We start from the raw sequence: 24951 nt of genomic DNA, 5'->3' as shown, positions 1-24951 counted from the left end.
CCTTATCTGTGCCCATCGGTGCCGCCTTATCTGTGCCTATTAGTGCCGCCTTAACTATGCCTATCAGTGCCCACCAGTGCAGCCTATCAGTGCCCACCAATGCAGCCCATCAGTGCCCACCAATGCAGCCCATCAGTGCCCACCAATGCAGCCTATCAGTGCCGCCTAATCAGCGCACTTCAATGAAGGAGAAAAATGACCCGTTTGCAAAATTTTATAACAAACTATTAAAACATGATTTTTTTTTTTTGCATCTTTTTTTGTTTGTTTAGCAAAAAATAAAACTCCGAGCTGTAACTAAATACCACCAAAAGAAAGCTCTATTTGTGGGAAAAAAATGATAAAAATTTCATTTGGGTACAGTGTTGTATGACCGCGTAATTGTCACTCAAAGTGCATCAGCGCTGAAAGCTGAAAATTGGTCTGGGACTGAGGGGGGTTTAAGTGCCCAGTAAGCAAGTGGTTAAGAAGTGTTTAGAATGATTGAACCAGGGGTCCCATTTTTTATCATATAAATGATTTGTATTATGTAAGGTGTGAAATATATATTTCCATGAGATTAATATTGTTAATTCTAATTTTCAAATTGACTAGAGGTACCGATGGGGATTTCCAATGGTATGCTATCAGCTAGTGTATTGCAACACATATTGTGTGGAAACTCAAACTCTTAAGCCAGTTTGAGTATCTTGGCATGTGGTGGATGTATCTGAGTGCACGGTGGAAGTGGTGGATGTATCTGAGTGCACGGTGGAAGTGGTGGATGTATCTGAGTGCACGGTGGAAGTGGTGGATGTATCCGAGTGCATGGTGGAAGTGGTGGATGTATCCGAGTGCATGGTGGAAGTGGTGGATGTATCCGAGTGCATGGTGGAAGTGGTGGATGTATCCGAGTGCATGGTGGAAGTGGTGGATGTATCCGAGTGCATGGTGGAAGTGGTGGATGTATCCGAGTGCATGGTGGAAGTGGTGGATGTATCCGAGTGCACGGTGGAAGTGGTGGATGTATCCGAGTGCACGGTGGAAGTGGTGGATGTATCCGAGTGCACGGTGGAAGTGGTGGATGTATCCGAGTGCACGGTGGAAGTGGTGGATGTATCTGAGTGCACGGTGGAAGTGGTGGATGTATCTGAGTGCATGGTGGAAGTGGTGGATGTATCTGAGTGCACGGTGGAAGTGGTGGATGTATCTGAGTGCACGGTGGAAGTGGTGGATGTATCTGAGTGCACGGTGGAAGTGGTGGATGTATCTGAGTGCATGGTGGAAGTGGTGGATGTATCTGAGTGCACGGTGGAAGTGGTGGATGTATCTGAGTGCACGGTGGAAGTGGTGGATGTATCTGAGTGCACGGTGGAAGTGGTGGATGTATCTGAGTGCACGGTGGAAGTGGTGGATGTATCTGAGTGCACGGTGGAAGTGGTGGATGTATCTGAGTGCACGGTGGAAGTGGTGGATGTATCTGAGTGCACGGTGGAAGTGGTGGATGTATCTGAGTGCATGGTGGAAGTGGTGGATGTATCTGAGTGCACGGTGGAAGTGGTGGATGTATCTGAGTGCATGGTGGAAGTGGTGGATGTATCTGAGTGCATGGTGGAAGTGGTGGATGTATCTGAGTGCACGGTGGAAGTGGTGGGTGGAGAGGGGCCCAGGTCAACTTTTGCATCAGGGCCCACAAGCTTCAAGCTATGCCTCTGGTCATGAATGGCTGCTTCCGCCAACAGTCTGTGATGGCATTGTATGTGGTTATGCACCTGTGTGAATGCAGCCTTAAATGCAGACAAGAGGCCTAGAATTTATCTCATGGCAAGTTAACAGTAGAAGTCTCCATATTTCCATGTATGCAGCAGTGCCAATGCTTCTTTTCTAAGGCTGGGTTTGCACATCTTCGCATGCAGCTCACAGCAGGGGGTCTGGTGCACCCTGTTCACTGCTTCAGATCCAATTTCAGACAGAATTTTTGTCTGAATTCGGATCTGTAACGGACCAAAAGATGTACAGGACTCCTGTGCAAATTTTCACTGGGAGATATGTGTACCAGCTCCATAGAGAGCCGGTCAAAATCTCCTGCTATTGCGAATTGAGTGATAAAACCGTATCCAAAGCGCAATAGTGTGAAGCCAGCCTGAGGCTGCTGTTGTGTGCATGACTGATATTTGTTTAATTGTTGACAGTCACAAGTTTGTGTGATTTCAAGAACCATTTTTACTGTATATTTAGGATTTCCTATAAATTGATCACTCACGAAAACCGATAAAATCCAAAAACAATGTGTGGGAGCAGATGGAGGCACAAATAATGAAAACAAGAGGAAAGGATAAATAAATGTATATAGTGTAGAAAATGAACATAAAACGTGAAAAAAGGCAATTGGGGATATAAAGATGACATCAAAGGGCTGTATAGATGCAATTTGAATCAGATTGGAAAGGGATGTTTGGTGGTCAGTGACGGCTTTATTTGTAGTTAAAGTTGCTTTGCTAGTTCCTCTGAACACTTGTAGATATAAAGATACTGAATACAGAAATAGTTTACAAAAAATTGAATTTTTAATGATAGGTTCCTCATCACATCAATCTATGGCAAACAACAATCAACGCAAGGCAAGTTGAAAAGTAAAAAAAATTCACATTCCCTTGAAATATGGCGGACAACAAGTGCATCTATTGCATTTTACACTGTGAGGGTGAATCTCCCCCGATGGTGACACAGACAACAACAACAAAAAAAGCACAGAGAGCAACAACAACAACAAAAGCACAGAGTGCAACAACAACAAAAAAAGTACAGACAACAACAACAACAAAAGCACAGAGAGCAACAACAACAAAAAAAGTACAGACAGCAACACCAAAAAAAGCACAGAGAGCAACAACAACAAATAAGTACAGACAGCAACAACAACAAAAAAAGCACAGAGAGCAAAAAAAAAAAAAAAAAAAAGCTTTAACACTTCCATTCTCTATCCCAAACAACAAAATGTTTTGACTTTTCAAATACTTAAAAGGGAACTTTACAACTAATTTCCACTTACATCATTATAATCCTCACCCATCCTTAAAGTGGAATAAAAGGGAGCTATAATCACCTTTCCTCCAATGGTCCCATCCCTTGTCAGCATCGGCATCTTTTTCTGTGTGCCAGCTTTCAGCTATCTTCATTGATCGGTGGGAGATGATGTCACTCCTGCGCATGTGCAGGAGCTGATCCTCCCAGCCTACAGGAATAGAGCCAGCACTGTAAGCTAAACCGTGCATGTACAACTCAGTTTCCATGGCGGGGAATGCTGAGAGCAGGCAGGTAGGTGTATTTTGAGACTCGTACACACTATAAGAAAATCAGAAAAGCATTTTCATCCGAGGAACTTTCATACGATTTTCTTATAGTGTGTACACAACTTTCAGCAGCTGAATCTGACTTTTCGTATGAAAATTCCCGAAGGGACAAACTCCAAACTTTTTTCCGTACAGGGACAGAACTAATGATTTTTGTTTAATGTGTACCGTTTTCGGATAATTTTCGTTTAACCACTTGACCACTAGGCACTTAAACCCCCTTCCTAACCAGACCAATTTTCAGCTTTCGGTGCTCTCACACTTTGAATGACAATTACGCAGTCATGCAACACTGTACCTATATGAAATTTTTGTACTTTTGCACATCAATGGAGCTTTCTTTTGGTGGTATTTAATCCCTGCTGGGTTTTTTATTTTTTGAGCTATGAATCAAAAAAGACTGAAAATTCGGTAAAAAAAATAAAAATTATTTTTTTCTGTTAAAATTTATTGCAGAGTATTGGCGAGTATTGGCAGAGTATTGGCAGAGTATTGCAGTGTTGCAGAGTATTGGCAGAGTATTGGCAGAGTATTGCACAGTGTTGCAGAGTATTGGCAGAGAATTGCATAGTATTGCACAGTGTTGCAGAGTACTGGCAGAGTATTGCACAGTACTGACAAAGTATTGCACAGTATGGGGAGAGTATTGGCACAGAGCAACGCTACACATCCAGCCCACAGCGCTGCTGCCATCTCTCCGCCTCTCCCCTCTCACTGTACTGATCGGTACAGAGAAGGGAGGGAGGAACCAGCGTCATGACGTGACGCCTGTTTGTTTACATGGGATCGCTCCGTCATTTGACGGAGTGATCACGTGGTAAACGGCCGATATCAGCGGCTGTTATCTGCGACCCGTGATGTACCTGGTCTTCTGGACCCGGCTGTCACGGCAACATTCTGGAAGGACGTCCATGGATGTCCACCCAGGAAAACACGACCGCACTGTAGCCGTCTTTCGGCTATGGCGTAGTTGGCAAGTGGTTAATGTGTACTGTTTTCGTATGATTTTCGTAGAAGAAAAATCTAAAAAGAAAGACTGCGCATGATCTGAAACAATAAACAGCAAAAAAAAAAGCCTTTGTCGTGTGAGAATTTTCATTTATTGGTTCCGATTTACTGTGAAACAACAAGGAAGATTGGATGATCGTTGGCCCGATCGTGTACCCCACATTACTGTAGATGTGACATTGCATGTCATTTCTGCAATAAAGAGCCTGCCTGCTCGCTGCGAGTAAAATACTTCTCTAAAGTAGTATTAAACTCAAAAACTAAAATGTATTATATTGCATTTTACCTATACCTAGATGTAGTGGCTGCATTTGTTTTCTTTCTTTAGGCTTGTTTTACCTTTACTTTTATAGATAGATCTATCAGTAAGTCTGTTATTTTTCACATACCTGTCAGGAAGGGCATGCCAGCAGACAAGATGGCTCCCTTGGGCAGATTCCTGTTCACAGCTCTTCACCTGCACGTAGGAGATGTGCATCTGCCCATACCCATGTGTATGCGCATTCGCACACACGTATACACATTGGCACGTATAGGAATGTGCATGGCCATGTACAACTCATGACCAAGGTGATCAGCTATTATGCACAGCTGTACCAGATTTTGCACTCTCCAGTTTTAGTAAATGAACCCTAAAGTGTGTTAATTGCAGAATAACCAGGTGAAAATAAGCCCCAAAAAGATAACTAATGCATTCACCTCATTAGAGAGGTCCACTTTAAAGTCAGGTAGACAACGGTGGTAAACAGTAGCTCCACTTGTTTGAAAAAAAAGAAAAATAACGGCATGATTCACAAAAACGACTGAAATGTTACCATGGCAATTGGACAGAATGCTCCCAGAAATGTAATTTTCTACCATTTTTTCACATAATTTCTCTATTATTTCATTAGGACTGATCATGTGACTACAGCAGGCGGACCCTCCAATCAGCACACCAGATGTAAGGGGAACACAGGGCTGCATTTCTAGCTAGAGTCCACATTGTATATAACAGACATATATAGAAGGGCTGTTCTTTCTTTTTAGCCAAAGGAGAGTTATACTTTATATTCTGTATAACAATATGATAGTGGTAAACTATGGCCAATTTATATGGTGACATGAGCATTTCTTTTATAGAGCAGGATGATTTCTGCAGCAAATTGCAGGTCCTTCTTTTATGTCGGTTCATCCACAAGTATGTAAGCATTGCTTTTTGTTTTTCCTTTGAAATGTATTTAAAAATAAAACTGCAGCATGCTGCAGTTTTAATCCTTCAGGTTCTGCTTTCGTACACGGCGTACAATATAAATCAGATTGAAATGCATTGGCCGTTTTTATTCCGCTTTCTTTTGTTTATTTTTATTTCTGTGACAACCAGGGGGGTGGCATCTAAAAAAAGGAAATGTATGAAAGTCAGAATGGAAAGTGAATGAAAATGTTTAATAATAAGTATGTTAAAACAAATTGATGGACAAAGGAATAAAGGGTAACTGCACTTTCGTGGGGGGAAAAAAAAATAGAAAATTAAAAAGAATATAGCATATACAGGGAAAGTGCTATACAAGTCATATTGTCATTAAGGCCACTTTCACACTGAGGCCGCGTACACACGGGCAGACTGTTCGCCCAACTTTGTCCGCTGAACAGTGTTTGGGCGGACAGTCCGCTCGTGTGTGGGCTTTCAGCGGATAGTTTCAGCGGACAGTTTGACGAACAAGGTTTTTCGGAATTTCCGAAAAACTGTCTGCTGAAACCTTGTTTCAGCGAACAGTCCGCTCGTGTGTAGGCTTGTTCGTCAAACTAAGTTCCGCGCATGCTCAGAAAGGATTTACACGCCGAAAGTTATAATGCAGTGTATAGGACGTCGTATTTTTCGTCCCGTCGTACGTGCCGTTCACGTCATCGCGCACGGTTTCAGCAAACTGTTCGTCCGTCGTGTGTGGCCATGTCCGTCCATGCTAAGTTTGAGCGGACTGTTTGCCGAAACTGTTTGACGGACAAAGTTGGGCGAACAGTCCCCGCGTGTGTACGCGGCCTGAGGCATTTTACAGGCGTTTTTGCGCCCGAAAAGTGCCTGTAAACTGCCACTTCTGCAGCCCCAGTATGAAAGACTTAGTGCACTCACACTGGGGCAGTGCGCTTGCAGGACGGGAAAAAAAGTTCTGCAAGCAGCATCCTTGTGGCGGTGTACACACCGCTCCTAAACCGCTACTGCCATTGAAATCAATGGACAGTGCTGCAAAGCGGTGCTTTTAACCCTTTTTTTCCCAGCCGCTAGCGGGGGGTTAAAAGTGCCTGCTAGCGGCTGAAAAGCGCCGCTAAATCGAAGGTAAAGTGCCGCAAAAATTAGCAGAGTTTTACCGTCAACGTGCCCACTGGCCCAGTGTGAAAGTTGCATTAATGTTAATGAAAATCATCTTTCCTTTTCAATCTGTAATATTTCGTAAAATACAATGTACTATGGCAACCTGGAGCCGCTCTGTACACAGATGGTATATAGAACACCCCCAGAAATGTAATTTAATGCTTGTGTGATTAGCTTACTGGTTTTACCAGAAATCTGCACTAACATACAAGTTTTAGGCATCCTCTGCAACAAAAAGTATTATTTTTTATTTTTTTTGCAAGATGTTTCCAGGAGGTTAATCACTTCCAAAGCGATGCTAACACTGCAACCTTCTTCATTAGAACACTGCAACTGATCATTAATGGAAAAGATCACTTCCATTCAAATTTACTCTGCACACAACAAACAGCTTTTTCATCAGAGCAGAAACAGGTACGAGCGTTCAAGAAAGTTTGTTTTAAATCCCTGCAATGTACATTGATCACCACTCTAACTAAATCCATGTTTTCCTCTCTTTGTGCATCTGTATTTGTCCAGTTAACCACTTGCCCTCCGGAAAATGTACCCCCCTTCATGACCAGGCTATTTTTTGTGATTACTTTAAATGACAATTGTGCGGTCGTGTGATGCTGTACCCAAATAAAATTGATGTCCCCCCCCCACAAATAGAGCTTTGATAACCTCTGCGGTTTTTATTTTTTGAGCTATAAACAAAAAAAGCAACAACAATTTTGATAAAAAAACAACATATTTTATTTTCTGGTTTAAAACATATCCAAAAAAAAAAGAAAAAAATGAATTTCTTCATCAATTTAAGCCAATATTTATTCTGCTACATGTTTTTGTTAAAAAAATCCCAATAAGTGTATATTCACCATATATGATGGATGTTACTGAGACTTGGATATCCTAATAAATTGCTGGCGATGAGGGCCCATTTACTCCAGAATTCAAGGTGACACAAAGTTTGTGTTTTCATACATTGAGGCACATTGCATTAGGTAGACCATTCTAAATGAATGGGTTGTCTAATCACCGCGACACAGAAAAAATAGGCTGTGCTGATTTTTCTTTTCTTCCTTTTTTTTTTTGCGCTGTGGGTTGCTGTGCCATGCAGATATCAGTAATGCATTCTTTTTTGAATGGTACATCCTATATTGGTATTGCATCCTAAATGGTGCACTGGTGTTGGTGCATGTGTTATGCATTTTATTGCATGTTCTGCTGGATGATGCGCTTTGTTTTTTGATGGGTTTTTGTACCCATTTCAATATATAATAAATACATTTATGTTTTATGCAATGGGGATCATTTACTAAAACTGGAAAGTGCAAAATCTGGAGCAGCTGTGCATGGTAGCCAATCAGCTTCTAACTTCAGCTTGTTCAATTAAGCTTTGGCAAAAAAAACAAAAAACCTGGAAACTGATTGGACGCCATCCAGATTTTGCAGTCTCCAGTTTTATTAATTCTACCCCAATGATTTTTTCCTCTTCTACATCCCTTTAATATTAGATCCATGAAGAGCATTCACAGGGACTCATTATCCCACTGAGCTGATTTAATTAAGTACATATAAACCTTTTTTTTTTTTTTTTACTAGGGGGTCATCTACATTTGGTGAGTATATATGGTCACTGGGGGTTTCTATAAACAGTGGATGAAGCACTAATTTAGAGAGTGATTTATTGATCACCCTGTTTTTTTCTTTTTTTTGCAGCACTATCTAATCTAAATACACATATAAGATTCAAAAAATAATTCTTCTGTGTTGTCATTGATGGCTGGACATTTATGAATTTCCATGTCCAATCTACATTTAATGAACTGCACACTTATTTATTTATTTATTAATGTGATGGTTTATACCTGCTTATTGTATATTTAATGGATTGCACATTTATTTGTGAACTTGTAAGCAATTTCACACATGTAGGTTTATTATATTGATTAATATGTGACATTCATAGGGTTACATTTATTTACCTCAAGCACAGTACCTTTAAATGTCAATTTGATATTTATTGGTGGTACATCGTTTAGAATTATTTATGTTTTGTATCCTCTTTGTTGCAGCATTTGTTTTATTTTATAATGCACGTTTTGCTACAGGTTATCGCAAAGTGATATGTGATTGAGCCATTAATATAACTTGAGTGAGCAAATGCAGATGGAGAATATACTATACAAAATATATTTCCATCAAAATATGTAACAGTAAAAAGCGAAGAATTGAATGATCAGTGAATCAGCCATTCACAATTTATGAAACACATATGAACACAAAAGTCAGTGAGTATGTCAGTGAGTTTTTTATTTTTAATAACTGATTTTTTTTTTACAATTTAATTGTAAAAAATCGGGAGGTGCTTGCAGGTGTGTGGGAGCCGCCACAGAAATGCGGGAGTCTCCTGCACCTTCCGGGAGACTTGAGATGTCTGAGATAGTAGTATGAATATTTATGCAGCCCTGGCCAATCCCAGGGAATAGGGCCCTGAACGCATGCTGGAAGTTTGTATAAATTCTCTGGGCACACTGAGCTCTGGATCTTTTCCTGCAGAGGATCAGTCCAACCTCCAGGGCAGTGCTGCCATGTGCTTGCTGTTTGTGAGGCCTCAGGTGGGTGACCTGGGGGCCTGAATGCTGAAACTACTGAGAGCTGACTGAGGGCTGTCTGATGAAAATGTAGTCTGGTATTACTGGAGGAAAGTGGCGCTTGGAAGTTAGAAGGAGGAAACCAACTATCCCTACACATTCTGTGCATGCAAACTGCTGTGAGAGATCTTAGAGATTTTTTGGCTGCTGCCATCCCTGTTGTGCTAGAAGGTCAGCTGTGTGTTTGCTAATGGGGATATCAGCCGGTGTCCTGAAGAGATTAGTTTATCTTATTCTTTTTGAAGGGACTCTTATTGCTCTAAAGAAAGAAGCTTGTGTGCTTTAACTGCTTATACTACAGGGGAGCCCTGTATATTTAGTTCTTTGTGAAGGGACTCTGCTCTTGGTGCTCTAATGAAAGCAGCCAGCTTCAGCTCTGCATTTAACTGCTTCTACTACAAGCCAGGTCCACAGTTTGCTATATGCAAGGACTTCTGCTTCAGCTTAATAGAAAAGAGTTTATGTTTTTTTGGTATCCCACTCAGTTCCCTTAACCCTATCCAAGTTCTTCGAAAATATAAACAATATCCATGGGTTAAAGCGGTAGTAAACCCGCATTTTTTTTTTTTTTTTTTTAAACCTGCAAAGCAAAAGGCATAATGAGCTAGTATGCACCGCATACTAGCTCATTATGAAATACTTACCTTAGAACGAGGCCCCGACATCTCGCCCGATCCACGCCGAGGAAGCCGACATGCTCCCTCGGCGTCTCTTCCGGGTATCGCGGCTCCGGCGCTGTGAGTGGCCGGAGCCGCGATATCGTCACTCCCGCGCATGCGCGCGGGAGATTTAAATCCGGCCGGACGAGCGCTGCCGGATTTTCGCGGAGAGAACCCCCTTGTGCGCATGCGCCGCTGCAGTCAGCGGCGCATACCGAGGGGAATATCTCCTAAACCGTACAGGTTTAGGAGATATTTTTTTTACCTACAGGTAAGCCTTATTATAGGCTTTCCTGTAGGTAAAAGTTAAAAAAGTGGGTTTACTTCCACTTTAATTATTGAGGAAAAGTGTGGCTGAGATTATGTACCTGGCTGTGAGGCAATCTACTGGCGAAAAACCTGGGCAAATTTCCAGCGGCTCCTATGAGATTAACTGCTACATGTGGGGGCTCGGGCTGGGATTTTCCCTATGGATATCACAGCTGTATATACTGTAAATACAATATGCGTGAAGTTTATTATATTAAAGTGGGTGTAAACCCACCACTCACCCAGTATAAACTAATGGCACAGTATTAATGTATATGTACATGCAAGCCTCCTGCATGTATGCCTACATTACAAATGTCACTCTCTTCAGCAGTAGGAGCCCTGCAAACTCTGGAATTGGTAGGTGGTTCTCTTTGCCAGAGCTCGGTGGACAGTCATGATGTCACAAGGCTCCCCGCCCACCTCTACACTCTCCTACTCTCCTATTCCTGAGTTTTGAGTAACATCCAATCAAAATTCAGGAAAGGCACCACATGACTTCAGCATGCCCAATCATGTTGAGATGTAGAGCAGCCAATCCTGGGAGAGCTGGAGAAGAAAGGTGGGGAGATGTGAAGTTGGAATTGTCACTCTCTGTTCTCTGATAAAGAAATCAGATGTCAGTCACAACAGTGGGGGATGTGGCGACACAAACTTATCTGTGTGTCATTTGTTATCTTACTACAAAAAGAAAAACAAGAGGATTGCTCAGAGCTGGATTAACTCTTTGTGCCAAGACTGGACACAGATGACTTGACATCCTCTACTGTACCAGGTAGATGTCTTCATTAAAAAAATGTTTTTTTTCAGGTTTACATCCACTTTAATTTTGTGTTATAAATTCTATAGTTTTCCTCTTTATGCAGTTCAATTCTGTGGGTTATCCAGACACATGGCACTTCATTGGAGCCTGTGGGTGCCTTATCCTATAACTGACTTTATCTGAACAGATCCTCAGTGATGATGCTGATTGAACAATGTAACATAGGGACTTAAAATTACAGGAAAATATTGCACTCTTGTATCATCATGAAAATAAACCAAAAAAAACCCTCTTTGAAATAAGTGTTATATTTTATTTAGAGTATATACCGTATCGTAAAAATTTAGGGCTGCTGCTCCTCGCTGCTACTGCTCCCTCTGGGGCCTTGCTTCTCCTCCCAGCCAAACAGAAAGTGAGTCATGAGATCCAATTGGCCAGGAGTCTCAGGACTTGATTACTAATTGGCTCAGGGAAGAATCAGGAAGACAATAGCGAATATTAATTCACTATTGTGACACAACTGGGTGGGCTCAGGGCCCTGATAGCATCAATGAATACAAATATGGTAGAGTGGAGTGCCATCATCTCAATATTAACAGTAAAAAGAATACCCTCCAGAAAGAATAGGGGGAGTATTATGCGCATAACAGACGATAGGAGCTCAATTAAAAAAAAAAAAATAGTTTATTATAAAACCAGTAAAAAGAGTCAATAAAATATAGTTGTGGCTATACACAGAATGCATACATAGCACACTACTGATCATAAAAGATATCCTTGACCATGATTTGAAGAATTATTGCCTCTTTTTACTGGTTTTGTATTAAAGTACAATTTCTTTTTTACAATTTTGAGAGTTCCTACAGTCTGTTGTGTCCATAATAACCCCCTCCCCCTTTTATTTCTGGGGGGGTGTATTCTTTTAAAGTGCATGTAAACCCTTACACACCACTTTTACCGATAATAAGGCTTACTTGTAGATTCTAGAAATATCTCCTAAACCTGCATGGTTCGTGTGATAGTTACCATATACGCTTGTGCCGATGCCATTAGCGCATGTGCACTAAAGAAAGGGCACAATCGTGACATTTCTATAGGGCCTGTCCCATGACGTGTGCTTCCGAGCGCATGCGTGGGAGTGACATCATGCCACTCTGGCCAGTCACAGAGCCAGAGTCCACGGCCCCGGGAAGAAGAGGGGTAAAGATGGATACAGCCACCAGCAGAGACATCGCGGACATCGCAGGCTTCGTTTGCAGGTAAATTCAACATAATGGGCTAGTATGCAATGCTTACTAGCCCATTATGCTTTTATTTTGCAGGGGGAAAAAAGAAGTAAAACCCATCAGGGTTTACTTCCTCTTTAACTATCAATGAATAAAGTGTTTCCTGCTGAAAAGCTAATGTGATATTAACACCTGAAATCAGCATTTTAAGCTAGTGAAAAAGCTTTGTGAATGAAGGTTTAATGTTCGCAGATAGGTATTCAAAGCTTAATCGCTAAAACTTTTCCAGCTTTAATGAATTAAGTGTTACTATCACACAATATAACACTTGATATTCTCTTTTTAGTGTATTGTATGCAAGTAAATGAATCAGGCCCTTAGATTTTTTTTAAGTATGTATAGAACTACTCCCTTCTTCATAATTGTCCTGACCTGATGTAGCGAAAAATTGGACAAGATTGATTATAAAATTGTCTGCGATGCCAGCATATTGGGTGAACTTCAGTTTTATAATACCATATTTATAATATAACACGCACCTTCAATTTAAGAGAGAAGTTTCAGGATTTTTTTTTTTTTTTAAATAAACCACTTTGAAGCAAAATAATGGTCAGTGCCCATCAATGAAGTCTGATCAGTGCCTATCTGCAGCCTCAATGCAGCCTAATCTGTGCCCATCTACAGCCTCAATGCAGCCTGATCTGTGCCCATCTGCAACCTCAATGCAGCCTGATCTGTGCCCATCTGCAGCTTCAATGCAGCCTGATCTGTGCCCATCTGCAGCTTTAATGCAGCCTGATTAGTGCCCATCTGCAGCCTCAATGCAGCCAGGTCTGTGCCCATCTGCACCCTCAATGCAGCCTGATATGCACCCATCAGCAAGCTTGACCTGCGCCCATCTCCCACCCATACAGCCTGATGCCCATCTGCAGCATCACCATCTCTCATGCAGTAAAATAATGCAGGAAATCACTGCGCCATCATCTCCTGTTTACTCGGCTCTCAGTCGGCAGTCACATACACAGTCCCGCCCCTGTGCCCATATCCCACCAATACAGCCTGATGCCCATCTGCAGCCTTACCATCTCTCATGCAGTAAAATAATGCAGGAAATCACAGAGCCATCATCTCCTGTTTACTCGGCTCTCAATTGGCAGTCACATACACAGTCCAGCCTCTGCCATCGGCATTGGATCAGCGTCTGTGATAGACAGAACAGTGGTCCAATTCCGGTGGCGGAGGCAGGACTGTGGGTGTGACATCAGAGCCGAGTGAGAGCCGATTATACAGCAGATGACGGCTTGGTGAATTCCGGCAGCAATCGGCGGCGCTCGTCCCCCTCCTTCCCCTCGGAGGTACACTATTGGTGTAATTTACGCACCCTTGATTTGCCTCCTATTTTCAGGGGGGAAAATTGTGTGTTATACGCCAATAAATATGGTAATTACCAGAGGTTGTAGGCCCATTTGTGAATGCCAACTGGTCTTTTATTTCAGGTGGAGAGCTGTCAAAGCTGGATTTCCCCCACTTGATCCAGTTATCACATAATCGTTAGTGGAACTCCCCTGGGATCACCTCCTTTACACAGATCATTTTCTTTTCAGATTATCTTTACAATATTGTGACTGTATATTAAGCTAATATAAGATTGTTGCATTTCCTCTTCTGATGAGAATAAAATGAGAAGTCAATAACAGAACAAGGGATAGTTTACTCATTGTTTTTTTTTCTTTTAACTAACAGAAAATCGGCTATTCACGTTGCAAGGGAATTTTCCCTAAAGGATAGTGAATGTGGTAAAATTTTACTTTGCAAAGAATACCCAATCACATGCATAGAAAAGAGAAAATAAAAATTCTTGCTTGCACATGATTGGACCATTGAAAACAGTAGAGCTTTACCTCATTCACTAAGCTCTGGGGAAAAGTTACTTGCTGCATCTTCCCTTACAAAGTTAACAGTCTATTTCTCTTTAGTATCTTAAGCCCATTGTCTGGAAATCTGGACCTGAGCCTTGTTAAACATTGTCAGTATTAAAATCCTACAGTGAAAGCTACAGTGGTAAGACTGATGCTTGTGGTTGAGAAGACCAGCTGGGAGTAATTGTTCCTTATATTTGTGTGATGGGGGGACTGTCTCCAGTCATTTTAATGCTCAGAGGATGGAGCTCAATGAAACAACGCTTTTCTTCTAATGAAAGATTTGAAAGTACTGGTGACCTGATAGTGAAGTGGGCATCATTGGAAGCATGTTGTAGTATGAATGTATGAAGCAGTGACAACTTGGCTGAATTAACGAGCTGAGGTGGAAGTGTACTCACCGAGACTTGGGTGCAATATGCTGTGCTGACTTGATGCTCAGGAAGATGTTAGGGATAAGGAGGATGGTGCACCAACCAAGGCAAAACCAAAAGCCATTCTAAAAAAAAAAAAACATAAGACTTTTTAGAACATCCATATTGATAATGGAATATCAAGCGCATCTTTTAAGAGGGAAAATGTGAGCTGTCATTACTGACTTATTCCCTGGGTGTCTCAAGCTAAGTAAGGTTTTCTCTACTGCTCATGTGCTAACTATGAACAGGCCTATAGGAAGAAAGAGCTACATGACAGATGCGCTTATCAGTCTGTTACTCCTCCCTTTATCGTTCACTGTCCAATCACAGGCCGGGGGAGGAAAAAGACCGGTAAGTGTTACTTAACTGCAATAGAGAAAAATCAAGTCTCCTGCTTTTCCAGACAGGGCTGTGTTGTGTGGCAGGGCTTTGTAAATCACAGGACTGGCTAGATAGATGTGCAATTTCTTTAGTAGGTAAAAAAGCTCCCTTATATATATTTTAGCTGTTTTCCTGGAGTGCAGTTTTAACCAGGTTGCTACTTAATGTAAAGTGTACACAATGGAGCACTTACATCCTACTAGGATTGTTATATTTTTATGAAGTCACTTGGATTACTTTTTGGCACTCTACTCACCCAGGGGTGGACCACATTATCGCAGACAATCACACGGGCATTGTCAAGTGTTGCAGGCACTGAGCGGCAGGAGGCAATGTCCTGTGTAATCTGGAACAAAAATGTACACGCTCTGACTGGCAGGAACAAATGAAATTAATTATGCTTGATAAAATAAAGTCTGATGAGCAAGACAAGGTCTGACCCTTGGGCCCTTTCATGGACCGCTATGTAAACTCTATAGAATACATATTGTTAAATATACATGTACACATCATAACCTTTACTGCACCTGAAAAGTCACTCTGGAATTGTGTATCATGTTTTAAAGTAACGGGAAATCTAACATGAAGAGTGAAATGTTATATGATATATTTAGGGTGAACTTTTGGAAAATAAATTCACTATGCCTTCTTATTTGAGGATATTAGGTTTCATATTTACATTCTAATTCTAATTCAAAGTAATATATTGTAATAATGAAGAACCAAAATAATTAAATATAGCTACAGTAGTTATCACTTGTAGTGTATTTTTTCCTTTGTAGTGAATGAACAGCTGATATATGAACCATTATCTGAAATCCTACAAGGTAATACATATTTGTGCCCACCCCCTCTGCAGTATTGTGCTGATTGATATGACAGACCAATTTGTTTTGAGAAGGTAAAAATACAGCATTGTGGTAACTAACATTTTTAGACCTGCTCAACTATGAAATGCTGAGAAGGAAGAGTGGCTAGACACTAATAGAAAGCTTGCATTCATGTCCCTGGTAGACAGAGGTACAGGGTCTCAAGGACTAAAGGAGTATGTATTTTTTTTTACATGTTTTTTGTTTTTCTGAAATGGCATAAGGCCCCTTTCATGTGGGCTTGTCTGTATACGGACTCCGCTTTGCTCAGCAGGGATCGATCCGCCGATCCCCGCTGAGCAGGTGGATGACAGGTCCATCTTCACTCACTGTGCTGAGATGGACTTGTCAAAGCGCTGCTGTCCTCTATTCAATCCTATCCGATCTGATTCTCTAGATGGATGGAAAATGTTATTTCCATCCATCTGGATTCCACGGACAGGATCAGATCGGATATCGGCGGATGTCAGTGCTCCTGAAAAACTGATCGGAAAACCCATGTGAAATGGCCTAAGTGTTAGCTATGACAGGTCGTTTTAAATAAACCTAAAATATGCATTATAGATGAGCCAGGATCTAATATTGAGGATATAGTAGTTGGTCAGGCCTTCAAACAGCCTTGTATGCAAGTCATGTACATATTTAGTCACGTTGAAAAAGAAAGACACTACAGGCATACCCCACTTTTAAGTACAAAATGGGGTTTAGTTACTAAAGCTAGAAAGTGCAAAATCAGGCTCCCTTCTGCATAGAAACCAATAAACCACACCCAGGCCATAGCCTTCCTGGGGGGCTGGTCAGGAGGACCGGGACCATGTAATCAGCTCTTCATACTGGACCAGAACCCCGAACCACGTGCCGTCCGTATCTTCAATACCCTCTCCCAGAGGGCACAGCGAGAGGGCCACTCCCACTGACCTGGCTCTGAAAGAGAGTAATTCAAGCGCCTGACCAGACCATAGTTTCACGCCTGCCACCAGAGACAGTTCTCCCTGTGGCCAGGCTGAACATCTCACAGTCCAGTCAGACTGACACAGCAGTCAAATTTAGACAAATAGACCCAAACCAAACTGTAGTTTGGGTAAAGTTTTAACTTTAAAAAACATAGCATGTTTTTCAAAGTTAAATACAAGAAAGTATTTGACCAGCATTAGAAACTGCAGCTTGGCATTGACATAACTGGTTTCGGCATTTTATGGCCATTGTCATTGTTAGTTAACTGTTAATGGCCTTCTACAACTACAATTTTACTCTTTTTTTTTTTTAAACGGAATGGAATTTTGTTTCTTTGTTTGATTGCCACATTTGTTTGTTTTTTTTGTTTATTTATTTTAGATAGGGTGGGCTAGAGTTAGAGGCTGTTATATTGTCTACTTTCTCCCAGGTTAGGAGATTTCTCTTCTCACCTTTGATTCCATTAATAGCTGTCATTAGAACAGGAAATTAGAAAATCTTCAGAGCATGGACAGAGACAGCAATGATAACCAAACAGAGGTTCCTACCCTTCTCTATTAGCTTCCGTATTAAACAACATTTATACTGGAGTTCTGCTCTAGTATTCAGTATTCTCCATTGCATTTAACTGGTCAGGAGACAATACAATACACTTCAGTAACAGTTGGACAGGTTGTCACTGATGTTCTTGGTCTTACTTACTGGCCTTGGTAGATAGAAGCCTCTGCATGTTATTACATGGAAAAGCCATACTGAGATTTTTTACATTTTTTCATGGTAAATCCCTTTTAGGATTTGAGTTGTCTAAGTGCAAATTGTAGTAATATTAACATAAACAGGTTTTACCAGTTAAACATCTGAAAACTGCCGATCCACAATGAGCAATACACTGTGTGAGGTACACACCCTGAATATAGCACAAATAAATCACCTACCAGTGATAAACATAATAATAGATAATTAGAAATTGTTAACCATTGCATGCGGCCCTCTGTTTGTCCTAATTATAAACTGGTAGAACAATATTTACAGATGTATTGCTTCTCATTACGTACTAATAACTACCAACCAAGTGCCTGTTGTCAAACAGTAGGTGTTAAAATAAGTAGAATGCAATAAACAAATAAATAAAAGATTTATATGAAATACTTGGTTTGCGTAAGAATAAAACGTATCTGTGGTACTTGCTTGCCTGAAATTCCATGACAAATATATTGTGATACAAAACAAAGTTTCCCAGTTTTTTGATAAAGTGGCGAGGGGTTAGATCCTCTGCCAGGTTTTTTAGTGCTTTGAACTTGTTAGGGAGATTCACCCCCTCTATTTGATCCCTGCTCTCTAAACTGAAAGTGAGCTGTTAATATAATAAAACAAGAATAGCGGGGAAATCCTCCAAGTGGGATGCCTGTTTTGGAGGCAAATATATAGAGATTGTATACTTATACCTGGTCAGCTGCCCATGCCACTAGTTTTGCTGTCTTCAAGAGCTATGATGCTTGGGCAGTCCTCTCCTCTTCATCTGAAACACTTCTGGGAGTGTCAGATCCCTGGTCCCCAAAACGCATTTGTTACTTATTTCTACTGGCTGTAAATTACTGCAGGACACAGTGGTGACACAGGCAAAAAGAACAAAAAACAAAACAAAACATGCCTATTCCATTAAAATATCCAAAATGGCTTGCGGTATATTTTAAGTTTAGTTCTCCATTAAGGTCAGAGGGATGGCAGACTAAACAGTGTGGTGGAGGAGGAGAAAGAGTGGATTGTGTCAAGGGGGCAAGAGGTGGGATTGGACAGGAGACTTGAGGTTACTGAATCAAAAGGCATAAAAATAGGAAGCAATGCAGAAAAAAATAGGGCTTGTGAATTGGTGTGTGGAAAAGTGAGCTGGACTCCCAATAATTATACTCCATGCCCAAATTGAAAGACACTGATGAAATAGTAAGATCTCTCTTTCACAATAACTATACGATTTAATGATACTTACTGTCATTTTCACCCAGTCAATGTACTGGGAAAAGTATCCTTTAGCTTGATTGATAAGACATTTGCTTTCCTAGTGAAATGACCAGAAATAATAGTTACTCTTCACAAGACGAGACACCTTAACAGACCAGTGCACCTAAAATTGATGATTTTGATTTGGTTGGATGACAAGTGTGTTGAATCACCCTGGTTCCTTACACCTCTTGGCTAAGCTAAGAAAGGGTAAATATCCCCTAGGACCCTAACTCTGTCTCACTGTAGGGGTGTTCTCCAAATGATACCTTTGAAAAGTTCAGTAGGCACTGAGATATAATAAACTGAGTATGATATGGCATGTTTATGATATGACCAGAGTCGCTGGGTGCCATGAATTTGAAGAGGCTAATGCGTGATTTATTGTACCAGCAACTGTCTACCTGAAAGGATGCAGGCCCTCATAGTATTTACTGTAATAAATAGTACATTTTCCTGATTTGAGAAATTAAAATAACACTGTGGACATCATGATTGTGTTTTCTGTTTAACTTACATTTCTCAGCATCTTAATAAAGTCATCCACCAAAGGTCCATTCAGCATGTTGATATCTTGTATTGTACGTTGAATACCAATCTGAAGTTATGAAGTTTTTTATTAAATGAATTGCATTACAGTATAGAATGTAAATGACAAATACACAGACACAGTATAAATAAATATATAAATAAATTAGACATTTTCTCCTTTTTTGGTGTTATGAAATCAATAAGCTATGGTATGCAAGGTGGGCCTATAAAGCTTTTGGCTATGTTACAAAAAAAAGCCAATCTTTAGTACAAGAAGAAACCTTTATCTCGCATTACAAACATTATTACATGCCAGAAGGCAGACTAAAAAACAGAGAGTACTGCCAAATCTTTAAATCTTAAAAACAAAACCCTGGCCATAAAGTTATTATAATCACAGGAATAACTGAACCCAATGACCTATTAAAACGGCAACAATACTTGATCTTTATTCAGACGCATTAGAAGAGGTCGCTCTTTGTGTGAGGGATCTCAACTTCTTGGCAAGATGCAGGTGTCAGACCCAGTCGTGTGCACCCATCCCTCTGATCCATTCTTAGTGCTCAAGAATAGCGGAACCCCCTATTCAGTAAGATAAGTATGGCCAAACATATGTGGATACACCTCCTAATTATTTAGTTCAGAAGCACAAAGCCACCTCCATTAAGACATGACTTGACAAGTGTGGTGTGTGTAGAATCTTGAATGCACAGAGGCCATACCTCAGCTCCGTTGAACACCTTTTGAGATGAACCGGAATACCAATTATGAGTATTTTTGTCCAACATCACTGACCTCACAATTGCTCTTTAAGCCAAATAGGCACAAAATAACCCCCATACACTCCAAAATCTTGAGGACATCCTTCTCAGAAGAGCGGAGGCTGTTATAATTTAGCTGGGGCAGTGAATGCTTTACAAATGATGCACAAGGTGTTGGGATGGAATGTCCATTAAGCTCATATAGGTGTGTTGGCCAGGTATCCACACACTTTTGGGTGTAAAGCTTAATTTTTTGGGTAAAAAAAGCAGTGGCCACAACTTACTTTAAGCGTAGGTACTAGTGAAGCCATGGTGGAGAGACTGTCATTCAAACTCCGCTGCAAAAAAAATTATAGATACAGTACAGTACAGATTAGTTAGCTATATTACTGGCATTATAATTATATAATGTATATTGCATAATAAGTTCTGCACCAGAACATATAGTTTTTATCTTTATTAACCATATGCAAGTTAATCAATTTCTAAGAGAAGTAAATATTAATAAAAATGTGACCATCCCAGTACATATAGAGGGATGCTTACTCATTTAAAGTGTAGTTCAAAATAAAACTATTTTTAGTTTTGGATAGAATGAAACAAAATTGGAACTGATGTCAGGTTTATTACTGTCTGTGGCGCCATTGGGGAGATTTCCCCTTGCTTTCCATCCCCATAGTAAATAACTTAATTGAAGAAGTAAACACTCAAAAATTATGAAAATAATAGTGCTCAGAGATGGGCTTCAACTTTTTAATTCCTTATGACAAATAAACTTCAACCTTGCATTGCGTAATTGGCTTCTTTTTTGTTCACTTGTAATATAAGGCAAAATAACAAGCTTCTGCCTCCTACTTGTGGGCGTATGTATTTAAAAATGGTCCTTTAAGGACTAATATATCTGTGTACAATAGACATGGGGAATGGCATAAATAGGTCAGGTGGATTTCTATTGGGAAATGGCATTCCTGAAGGACATATGTATTGGCATAAATGGTTTGGTGCGTTAAAATAAAAGATGAAATCTCAAATATTTTTTACCACTCGTAAACACTAACAGAAAGAAAAAGAAAGTTGTAAAGTGCATCGTTTGTGGTGAGTTTTTAGATGTCCATTTTATTTTTCTTCCCTTGAAATTTGCAATCTAGAATATGTCAGAATACACTCTTTGTTTTAGGTTGTGAGCTTCCCATAAATCTGTGTAGCCCCTTTGTGGTTTGGCATGTCTCAATTTCCTTGCTTCATATTTATACAGTCTACTGAAGGTGCGCTAATCCTTAAAATTCCATTGTTCCTCAAAAAGATGATTCATTATAGAAGAGACTATTATGCTAAATGTTCTGTATTCTAAGGAAGTACTAAAAATAAAAAAATAAATAGCCTTCACGCACTTGGGTATTTGCCGTAAACTTGAGTTCAGTGGACTAATGTGATATCCTTTAGTAAACCTGCCTTATTTGAAACTTACTGATCATTGTCTGTTCAGGTTACAGAACTAGGACAATACAGTGGAATGTTAAATGTGGAATTCCAGATCACATGGTTTACAATCAAATTCCATCTGTCTCTTTTCTAGTGTAGATTAGAAGATGAGAGCTGGAATGAGCTGTGGGCTACACACAACACCAGTATTTTACTCTGTCTTGGCTATCTTACCTTCCCTTACCTAATAAAGGAGTCGTCTTTGAAAGGTGGAAATACAGTATTCCATTGGATAAGTGTACTGTAGTATAGTAACCTAAAGGGCTTCCCACTTCCCACAGCTTTCTGTGAAACAAAAGGCCCAATGACAAAAATACTGTCATACCAATTAAGAATCACTGTATTATATAGTAGTGCCACAACAACACAATACATCATAAGACACTGATTTAGGTGAAATCTACCGTTGTTAATCCTTACCTGAAAAAACATCCTTTTCACTCTACAAAAGGACCTCAGACAGCGATATGCTCTTTATAGTAAATATGAATGAGGCCTAACTGAATAACGTTTAGTGTATCCTAAAAATGTTGCATTTCAGTTCTGCTGATGTCCTGCTACTTCTTTTCAGCCATTTCCTGTCTACATACACTCACTCCATCAATGGCAGCATGACATTTCTCAGAGCAATTTTCCTGATGCTGACAACGGTGGATCTCTAGTCTCCATTGTGAGAGCATTTGATAGGATGACAACATAGACTATTTTGAGAATAGGAACAGATAGTTGTCACCCTGTAACTAGAAGTTTCTTAATAAAACCGTCATGGTGGGATCAACAAGTATTATTTATTGAACACTGCATATTTAACAATATTGAAAATTACTTCTGAAATTACATGAACAGGTTAAAGTGTACAGGTGCATCTCATAAAATTTGAATCTCATCAAAAAGTAAATTTATTTCAGTAATTCCATTCAAAAAGTGAAACTCATATATTATATAGGTTCATTACACACAGAGTGATATATTTCAAGAATTTCTTTCTTTTAATTTTGATGATTATGGCTTATAGCTAATGAAAACCCAACATTAAGTATCTCAGAAAATTTGAATATTGGGAAAAAGTTCAATATTATAGACTCATGATGTCATACTCTAATTAGCTAATTTACTCAAAACACCTGTAAAGGTTTCTTGAGCCTTTAAATGGTCTCTCAGTCTGGTCCAGTAGGTTACACAATCATGGGGAAGTGTATAAGGAGGGTAAGTCACAAAATGTAATTGCTAAAGAAGCTGGCTGTTCACATAGTTCTGTATCCAAGCATATTAATGGAAACTTGAGCGGAAGGAAAAAGTGTGGAAGAAAAAGGTGCACAAGCAACAGGGTAACGGCAGCCTTGGGAGGATTGTGAAGCAAAGGCCATTCAAGAATTTGGAGGAGATTCACAAGGAGTTGACTACGGCCAGTGTCAGTGCTTACAGAGCCCCACACACAGACGTGTCCAAAACATGGGCTACAACTGTCACATTCTTTATGTCAAGAGACGTTAGAAGAGTCTTACCTGGGCTAAGGAGAAAAAGGACTGAACTCTTGCTCAGTGGTCCAAATTCCTCTTTTCAGATGAAAGTACATTTTGCATTTCATTGGGAATTCAAGGTCCCAGAGTCTGGAGGAAGAGTGGAGAGGCATTGAATCCAAGTTGCATGAGATCCAGTGTGAACTTTTCACAGTCAGTACTGATTTGGTGAGCCATGCATTCTGCTGGTGTCGGTCAACTGTGTTTTATCAAGTCCAAAGTCAGTGCAGCCCTCTACCAGGAAATTCTAGAGCACTTCCTGCTTCCCTCTACTGACCCGCTTTATGGAGATGCTGATTTAATTTTCCAGTAGGACTTGGCACCTGCCCACACTGACAAAAGTACCAATACTTGATTTAATGATCATGGTATCACTGAGCCTGATTGGCCAGCAAACTTGCCTGACCTAAACCCCATAGAGAATCTGTGGGGTATTGTCAAGAGGAAGATGAGAGACACCAGACCCAACAATGCAGATAAGCTGAAGGTCACTATCAAAGCAACCGGGGCTTTCATAACACCTCAGCAGTGCCACAGGCTGAGCGATTGATGCCACGCCGCATGGATGCAGTAATTCATGCAAAAGGAGCATGACCAAGTATTGAGTGCATACTATACTGTTCATGGACATACTTTTTAGTAAGCCAACATTTCTGTATTCAAAATCCTTTGTTTTTATTGGTCTTATGTAATATTCGAAATTTCTGAGATACTGAGTTTTGGGTTTTCACCCATAATCATCAAATTTTAAAAGAAAGAAATGATTGAAATATATCACTCTGTGTAATAAATATATATAATATAAAGTCTCATTTTTTTAGTTGAATTACTGAAATAAATTAACTTTTTGATGATTTTCAAATTTTTTGAGATGCACCTGTATATGAGATTTTAGTGACTGAGTTTCAATATACTTAAAATCATCTCTTATCAGGGTTCATAACAGTTACTTTAAGACAAATGCACATGGTATTACTGATATTTCTGTAACCTACAAGTCTAATTCTTGTTTTTTTGTTTTCTTACGTATATATTAGAAAAAATTGCAATTGTAAACCATATGGGCTACAGAAATGGTTGAATTGTGCTTTTCTTGTCATTTACATTTTCCACACTGATTCTCCGACATGGCAAGGATCTAACCCATGATCAAATTCGGGAGGGCCTTGTCTTCCAGTCCAGTTTCTTTGAGGAAGAGCTATGCTCAGCTATCAGAATATAATGTTTTCCTGCTGGGTTTTGATAATGCAGCACGTTATTTTGCATCTCATGCCCGGAGCGGTATTTAAATTATTTGACATTTGTAAACCAATTTATGGGCTAGATGCAGCCTTGTGAGCACACACAGTCCACATCATATATTACATAAAAGTTCAAGAAAAGTACAAACAGGCCCAGCAGGGAGATACATGCGCCCGGAGCCACTTAAAACTGTAACAGCAGTGTTTGGAAACTGGGAGATGCCAACAGCATCTCCCATGAGGAGCAGAATGTGGCCTGGCCTGTTTACACCCAAAGGGTAGGCTTCCTAGAAGAGGTAGACATAATCCCTTCAATGTCCCTAACTCCTCTGGAGCCTTTCCCAATCTCTAACCACCGTCCTTGACAGTTGGGAAACCTGTCCCTACGCTACTACTATTTGCATACAGTGCGATAAGTCCAGGAGCTGGAGTCTGACCCAAGATGGCCACCAAAGTCACATGGGGTGCTAACATCCAATTGAATAGCTGCTCCCCAGTGACTGAGTAAAACCTAGAGGAAATAGTTCCACTATGGTCAAGCGCCACCTGCCGTGGAGAATTCAGACTACACCTGCCTACAAAAGGTTGCTTTGAGC

The 24951-nt window shown here is 40.3% G+C and overlaps 1 protein-coding gene across 1 annotated transcript in view; it reads right to left on the bottom strand.

Moving 5' to 3' along the window:
• Window positions 1–24951, bottom strand: part of PROM2 (prominin 2) — a 110168-nt gene that overhangs the window by 5989 nt on the left and 79228 nt on the right. Inside the window, exons 18-22 of the mRNA XM_077469508.1 lie at window positions 20397–20450; window positions 19338–19418; window positions 18810–18878; window positions 15256–15345; window positions 14604–14701 (exon numbers count right to left, since the gene is read on the bottom strand). Coding sequence (XP_077325634.1) covers window positions 14604–14701; window positions 15256–15345; window positions 18810–18878; window positions 19338–19418; window positions 20397–20450 — 392 coding nt within the window. The remainder of the gene's footprint in view (window positions 1–14603; window positions 14702–15255; window positions 15346–18809; window positions 18879–19337; window positions 19419–20396; window positions 20451–24951) is intronic.

This window comes from Lithobates pipiens, unplaced genomic scaffold, assembly GCF_037356315.1.
Source record: "Lithobates pipiens isolate NorthernLeopardFrog02 unplaced genomic scaffold, aLitPip1_a1.2 Scaffold_8, whole genome shotgun sequence".
In the NCBI taxonomy this organism is placed as follows: Eukaryota; Metazoa; Chordata; class Amphibia; order Anura; family Ranidae; genus Lithobates; species Lithobates pipiens.
Note: the sequence above shows the minus strand (reverse complement) of the source record. Positions and strands in the feature narration are given on the sequence as shown.